Source organism: Thunnus maccoyii, chromosome 2 (genome assembly GCF_910596095.1).
Source record: "Thunnus maccoyii chromosome 2, fThuMac1.1, whole genome shotgun sequence".
Lineage (NCBI taxonomy): Eukaryota > Metazoa > Chordata > Actinopteri > Scombriformes > Scombridae > Thunnus > Thunnus maccoyii.
This window is the reverse complement of record NC_056534.1, coordinates 15,937,071-15,944,720: the sequence shown is the minus strand read 5'-3', so window position 1 is coordinate 15,944,720 and position 7,650 is coordinate 15,937,071. Positions and strand designations below refer to the sequence as shown.

General features: G+C 37.0%; 1 protein-coding gene across 1 annotated transcript in view; it reads right to left on the bottom strand.

Moving 5' to 3' along the window:
• Positions 1–2,467: 2,467 nt before the first annotated feature.
• papss1 (3'-phosphoadenosine 5'-phosphosulfate synthase 1) overlaps positions 2,468–7,650 on the bottom strand; it is an 18,418-nt gene continuing 13,235 nt past the window's right edge. The window contains exons 11-12 of the mRNA XM_042388150.1: positions 6,143–6,372; positions 2,468–3,304 (exon numbers count right to left, since the gene is read on the bottom strand). Coding sequence (XP_042244084.1) covers positions 3,166–3,304; positions 6,143–6,372 — 369 coding nt within the window. The 3' untranslated portion in view covers positions 2,468–3,165. The remainder of the gene's footprint in view (positions 3,305–6,142; positions 6,373–7,650) is intronic.

The following is a 7,650-nucleotide window of genomic DNA, read 5'->3' as shown; positions in this document are numbered from 1 at the left end:
AAGACATGACATTAACGTGCATACAGGGACTCTTATAATGCAGACAAAACTTTTTATTTATATTTCTTATAAGTGGCATCCCTCACACTAACACATTATTTTTTAATTTTTGTAATTTCCTGGGATGTTTCCTGACAAGAATGAGATTTGGTACTAATTATAATAAAAATATAGGCAATATTACTACACAGAGTAAGTACCACCTCATTTATTTGTTTTATTGTTGCATTTAATTGTATTTGAGAAAGGACCAGGAAATAATATACAGTAGTGGTCATGTATAGCTACAGCACCAGTGAAATAGAGTCATACAGTAAATAAAGTCAAAATAAAGTTTTGAAATATGTAAAAATACTCTGCTTGGAATAGTAAATTTCAGTGTATGTGTGCTGGGGGGCTTCAAGTTTCCACATAACACTTTTATATGTTAGATCCTGGACCAATATTGGCTCCATACTACTTGTGATGTCACAAATTGTGCTCGTACTGTAGGTACACGTCTTAAACTCTGATTGAAAGTGAGCACAGAGAAACTCTCACCTTCAGTAGACAGATGTGAAACCAGCTTTCTAGTGTCAAACTCTGCACATGCATCATTCTGAACAGTGAAACTAAACCTGTAAGTGAAGTAACAATAAGCAAAACACAATTTTTAAATGGAGGGGGGCTTTAAGTGCTTTCCGAGAAGACAGTAAATGTCTTGTAAACCCTGTTGAAAATCTCTTTAACAGTCATAGTGCAAGAATATAAAATATTGTTCCTTTATAAGTCATGTGTGACATTTATATCTACCCATAACATCTGCATAACTAAACAACATTCAAATTCTGTGATAATCTATTTTCAAACTGTAAAACTCTGGCCTCAGACTCAGGATCCTAAACCAACACTTTGGTTAAAATGGCTGTAATGAATGTTGTGTTTGACTGTCTAAATTCTCTACCGCAGCCTGTTGAGTTAATTAAATTAGTTGGTGCAGGTGAGTGGAGGCATAAGTCATGTAAACAGTAGTCAGAGCACTACAAATTCTTCTGGCACCTTCAACCTTTTCCTCTGGCAGCGTGCCACTGTAACAACACCCTCAGAGGGATGAAAAGTTTCAAAGCAAGATCTGATTATGGGGAGAGCAAGCTGAGAATTTACCCAAAACTAAAATACACTGTGCATGCTAAAACACAAGATAACATCAAGAGGTTGGGGATACACATAGTAACAGACACCTGCATTACCCAGAGAGCACTGATCTGCTCCAGACAGTTAAAAGAACAACAAAAATCATAAGGCAACCTCTCCGAAATCATTTGATCATTTTCTGTGCGAAAAAACAGTTCTTCTTTTGAAGTTGTACTGAGGTCCCAGCTTGATTACCATTTGAGATTGAACAAGATCTGGCGAAAGGTAGAAAAAATTGCTGCTGGCAGGTCTCTTCATTACATCTTGGAAGTTGGATTAGATGAAGTATCCAGGGTATTTCTGACAGAGCCACTCTTCTCCGTCTGGTTTTAACCCTGTACGTTCCACTTTCACTGCACCACTGCATCTGGGAGCCAGCTGCAGCTCATTGTATACAGTGTGCGAGTGTGTCTGAGACTGATTGGGGTCACTAGAGGGTCTGACTCATTCAATATACAGCTGATTGACCAACTGGGAGGTCACACAAGTTCCAACAGGCAATGCCTAAGATATTGGAGAAATTTAATTTTAAAGAGTGCAATGTTCATGCAGATGACAAAGTGCACTTGAAACAGGTTAGCCACAAAGACATGAGGAGATTTAGAGCTATTGAGATGTCAGAATATAAACTGTGTTACAGTGAGATCACAGGCGGCTAAAACTTGATGACATCTCATCACTGTAGGTTTAGTTTCTAAAATGCATTCAATTCAGTGCTGTCATTTAAAATTAAGTGGAATTCTTGGAAAGTATGTTATGTATTTAAAACTCTTTGGTGTGCTGAAAAAGAAAAAAAAACACACATACCCTGCACAGTGTGTAACAAAACCCTAAAGCTTAGAGAACGCAAAAGTAAACAATTTGTTCTTTTTGCTAAAAATGGTTTATTGGTCAAGGAAGATTACAAATCTGATCCCTTGATGGTAACCATCAACCATCTGATTATACAGCCCAACTCTTAAAAATGAATTACCACATGGAAAATATTAGCAACCCAAGAGGAAAAAAATACAAATGAAAATGTAACAAAATATCAAGACTGTTGAGAGAAATGCTTAAAGCACCGAAACTACATGCACAACACAGTTAAAAAGATAAAACGTTGCAATGTTAGGACCAAATAAATAGACAAAAATGTTTTTAAAGTTTTCCTAAAGGTTTAGGAAGGTTAGGGTTGTGAATCCTAATAAAAACACTTCAAGCTGTTTTAATACTGATCTGTTTTGCAGATCGTTTCTGGAACTACTGGACCGTTTCAGTGTAACAATAAGACAAGTGGGACAAAAAGCAGGTATGTGTGTGTGTGTGTGAGTCTGTGTCCTAATTCAAGCAAGACATCATGTGAATTCACTTTCTGAAGACAGGAATTTGAGAAAGACCAAGGCACTCAACTTACACATCAAATACTTGTGTACACCGAATTTCGAGCAATTGCCACCGCCACTTGCAAACATACAGTACAAAGCGACTTGTTTGGGGTTCAGTAGTGAGTTATACAAACTCTAGCAGGTGCAGTAACCGTTGTAAATGAGGACATCACGAATACTCAACATTCTTTACTGCTTAAGTACTGGTCAACAGTACTTTCCATACAGGTCATTGATGGTTTGGATCTTCAGTCTTTTACACATTTTTGCAACCAGTCATCAGAATATACAGTTATAAAGTTAATGTGAAACACAAACATCTAATAAGATTATTTTTTTTGTTCATGCTCTTGAATATCAACTGAACAGTATACTGACCTCTGCTACCATATTTCACAGTCCAAGTAAGTTTAGTTAAATAAAGTACACATAGTTAAAATACAACCGTGGTAAGACTAAAAACTGAGACAATTTTGATGACCAACACTTTGAGCGTAAAAGTGACATAAAGACAGAAGCCAGAGCGTGGTTTTTTCGATAGTAGCCGAGTGGTCCCCACATTCATCATTTTAAACATCAGTAGAGACCACTGTGTTCCCGTGTTTTTACATCCGTGATTCAACCTTTAGGCCTTCTCCATGGACTTATAGTATTCTTTAAGCACAGCCCAAGCCTTTGGAGCCATGAAGCCATCAGGAGGATTCTCTCCCTCGCGAGCCATCTTACGCATACGTGTGCCTGAGATGAAATCATAATCTTGATGGCTACAATTAAAAAAAGGAAAAAAAGAGGGGAAAAATTTGAGTAACAGACATATTTCAATCACTGAAAAGATGCTTATCCAAAAATGACCAGCTGCTGCTGTGGAAGTTTGTTAGCATTTCTGCCTGCAGTCTGAAACCACAGCAAAGCTCATCCCACCAGTGAAAAAAGTTTTTGTATGTGAAAATTTTACTTACCAAACCCTACATTTCATATACTGACCACTGACCATAAAAACACACGTTTAGACAGGTGTTTGGTTAACCTGTAAGAAGTTGGCATTTTATGTTTCTATGTTTTATTGTGTATTTTTATTTTTTTACTTTTTCTGGTTTATTTCACTGTGTATTTTTATAACAGATTGTGTATTTCTTTATTTCTTGTGGCATCATACTCATGTAAAGCACTTTGTGACTAATGTCTGAAAAGCACTATGTAAATAAATTAATTTTACTTAGTTACTTACTTACACATCTGGCAACTGCTTTATTAATAATACCTCACAAAATCACTGTTGCCTCAGAGTTACTATGACAATCCAGTAACACCAGCACATACTTGCAATGATGATTTTAAAAAGCATCCAGTAAGCTAACGCACATTTAAATCAATGTTAGGAATGTGAATTCTTTAAACTGAGTTGTGTTGGTGTAGACATATAATTTATACGCTTGAAAATTTAGTGTGCAATGTACTTTATGGGTCTTCAATCTAAAGCATTTGCACTGATCTGCACTTCTGTTTTTGCCAGTCAAACTTTTTCAAATCCTACACTTTGGTGCTTGAAGTCAAAGTCTTTGTTTATACAGTAGGTGTGAACAGCCAGAATTGTGAGCAAATCTAGTGGATAGCAGTGGAGTTAAAATTAACACATTAACACTGCCAGTTGAGATTAGTTTGAAAGTCTGAATTACCGGTTTTAAGAGGACTTAATGGTGCCAGACACTCCTGTCAAACAACCCCCACCACCAAACTAACTGCCGGCTCTAGATGAAGGATTGGAAAATTAAACAGTGTCACAAAGCTTCTTTCCAATAATCAGATTGTGGATTTCCCTTGTCCAAACTTTAAAAAAAAAAAATGATTAAAAAGGTCTTCTTGGGTCTATTCCCTCCTGGCTTTTCACTGGATCTCCAGTTCACCTGGTTCAGAAAAGATGGGAACAACCAGTGCCGAGCAGAGTACTGGCACAAGCTCATCATGATCTTCACTTGACCCGTCTTTAAATTACTGGCAGGACAGTTAAAGACATCTTGTTAGCAGATATTTACACTTATCTCCACTCAGCTTACATTCAGAGAGGGTCTCAAAGTCCCTCTGCCTATGGAGTAAATTTTCTAATTGCTATCACATGACGGAGCACATCTTGTGGCTCTGAAACATTGACAATCTGTGAAGAAGACATTATGGTTCACATGGTGTGAGGTAAAGGAGCTCTAGGCTAAATTCTTCAGAGAACATTTTTATACAGTGTCAAATTAGAAACAGCTTGCTGTGATCTGAGCCATTACACTTTAGACTGAGGGGTATTGCTGGTGATTGGGCCGAGCATCCATATTCCTCCTGAAATTTGGCAAGGCCCTGTCAGCGTGCATGAGAGAATGTAATGCCATAAATCTGGCTGAGTGATGACTACAGAGTTTGGAAATCCAGTGAGCCTCTTGCATTTGTTCCATAGATTTAGCCTTGAATGCAGATTGAGTCAATGGGTCGATGAGATTTCATATAAAAATATTGTAAAGTATATTTGAGTTAAGGGATGGGGCGTACTGATGTTACATATCAGTCTGAAATGTGTTGAAACGTCCGTTGAAGGTCAATGAGGTTACAATAAAGCAAATTAAGACCGATGACAACAGTTTTACTTTACTGTTTCTTCTCTACTTTATTCAATAATGTAGACTGACAGTTACTGGTATTGAAAACAGAATATAACCTCATTTTAAATTAAGTTCTGTTCTGTTCCGTTTTTTATCCTAATGTAGAAAAAGGTGACGTTCAGTTCAAACAGTGTGGTAACAAATGTCTCACAGACTGATTCAAGTGTTTCAGATTTACATAATTTCACAGTTATAATCTGTAATAATTTCACAGCCTCGGGTAGATAAACTAAATGTTGATTCAATTTTAAAATATACTATTTTTAGTAGCACTATTACCTCTTTCCACAGATGTACTAGATGTTTCTGAACAATTCAGTTTGGACTCAACGTCATAAATATGCATCATGGAAAACAAAGCAAATCTTTTGATTAGTCTGGCCATATTTAGTTTTAACATTCCCAGCCAAACACAGCTACGGTTGCATGATGGCGGAGGCTGCATCGAATCTGAAGGAGAGGCAGTGAGATTGCATGATTTTTGTTAGTCATCATGTGCAGTGTCCGTATACAGACTTTAATTAATAGCAGTGCTCTGTAATTTTTGAACAACTTCAAAGCGTGTATTAAGCCACAAATCCTTTTAACTGTATAAAAGAAAGAAAAACAATTCATGTTGTTCTTGGCTTGGTGTAGATCGAAGAAGGAAAGCAAGTAGATGAAAGGATTTTTTTTAAACAAGACAAGCTAAATGAGTTATTAATTTAGTGAATTTAATTTCTGTTTAGGCTGCTGGTTCTAAGTGAGCTAAATGTGAGGTATTACTCTGAACTACAAATAAGATATAATTTAGTGTGAGCGAGCACTTTCACTTTAGACTCAAACTGTCTCTCTATTCCATGTGCCTAATAAATTAAAAGACTGCAGGAAAAATGATGGGTGACAAAGAAAAGCAGGCACAAAATTGAAAAATCACAGTCATTCTAAAACAATGAAATGACAACATAAACAGGTACTCACTTCTTGGGGTCATAAAAGTCCATTGCTCTTTTGACCTTGTTGTAAGCTGCGACCTTGAAGGGTACAATCTCCAGGGTGATGAGGCCGGGAGCCATGGTGAGGACTTTGGCCCCGTGAGTGGGCTCGTACAGGTCCTTTCCTGTGTCAGGGTGGGGCATGCCTGCAGGGTCTCGACCCACAATGTAGAAGTTGGCACCAGCCACCATCCGAGCTCTGCAATGCCACTGAACCTGTGAATAAGAGAAACAATAATAAAAAATAAAAAAAAAAACTATAAATAGGTGTAGTTGACGTGAAATGGCATTTTCACTGTCACACAAGATAATAAATTAATATTTTCATCATTTACAATGCAGTGAATGGTTAAACATTCTTTGTTTTACATGGACTTGTTGTGGTAAAAACTGCTTTGATATTAGATTTTTATTCATTTTTGCACCAAATCTCAAAATTGTCCTATGGTATGACTGTCTCAGGCATGGTTCAATAAATAAAATAAATAAATAAACTATTTTAAATTAAAAAGCAAAGGCTAAAAATGTTGATAAATAGCTCAGGAATAATTTTAAAAATGTCTATTTTTGTAAATGGCAATAATTTTTTTCATTCACATATTTCTAAAAGCGTAGGAACTTTTTATCAATAAAGGAAACATGTCCTCCCATGTGACACCATATCCTGATTTTAAATTGGGCAATTCCACTGACAACTTTATTTAGTTGAAGGACCCCATCCAAGGTCACAACCATGGATGTATAAAGAGAACTAGATATAAGAAGAGCACCAGGCGAAGCAAATTTGACATAAAATCAGCGGAAACATTTTTTTGAGCATCACAACCCCCAAGGAATGACTCATTTCACTATCAGAATTTGATCCATTCGGTCCGATCACAGTTCAAAAGTCTAGAAGAGCCGCGCAACTGAATCGTTTTATCCCCATTCAAGTTAGCTGGAGGGCTAAACTAGAAGTTAGCCATCTCAGCCAGCCGAAGTCTCTACTGAGCATAAAGCGTGCGCAGTGTGTTTTCATCCAGGCAATTTCTTTACAGCAGGAAGTGGCTTTTTTGGCTTCATGCACCACTGAGCAACTTTCATAGGAATGAACGGGGCCCCCGCCTCCGACACTGTATCCAGCTCTCTTTATGCATCCATAGTCGCAACTGAAGCCCACTGTGAAGCCCATGACATGTGAAGATGGTAGGTTTTTGTCTCAGAATTATTCAAATATTTAACTTTTATCAAACCACTATAAGAGTGTGAACTTTTGTTGTCCCTTGGTGTAACATCAAAATTATATATTTTTAAATTAAAAACTGTATGTTAAACTACATAATTATGGAAAATTATGCAAATGTGTCTTGCTAGCTGCTAATAACAGATTAGGTCATTAATTGACACAAAAGGCTGAAACATCCTTTGGTGTGACAGAAATGACCACCAGTGTGACACCTCTACTGTCACATCGGAGGACAGAGATGTTACATAAGAAGACAAGGTCTCTTTAAG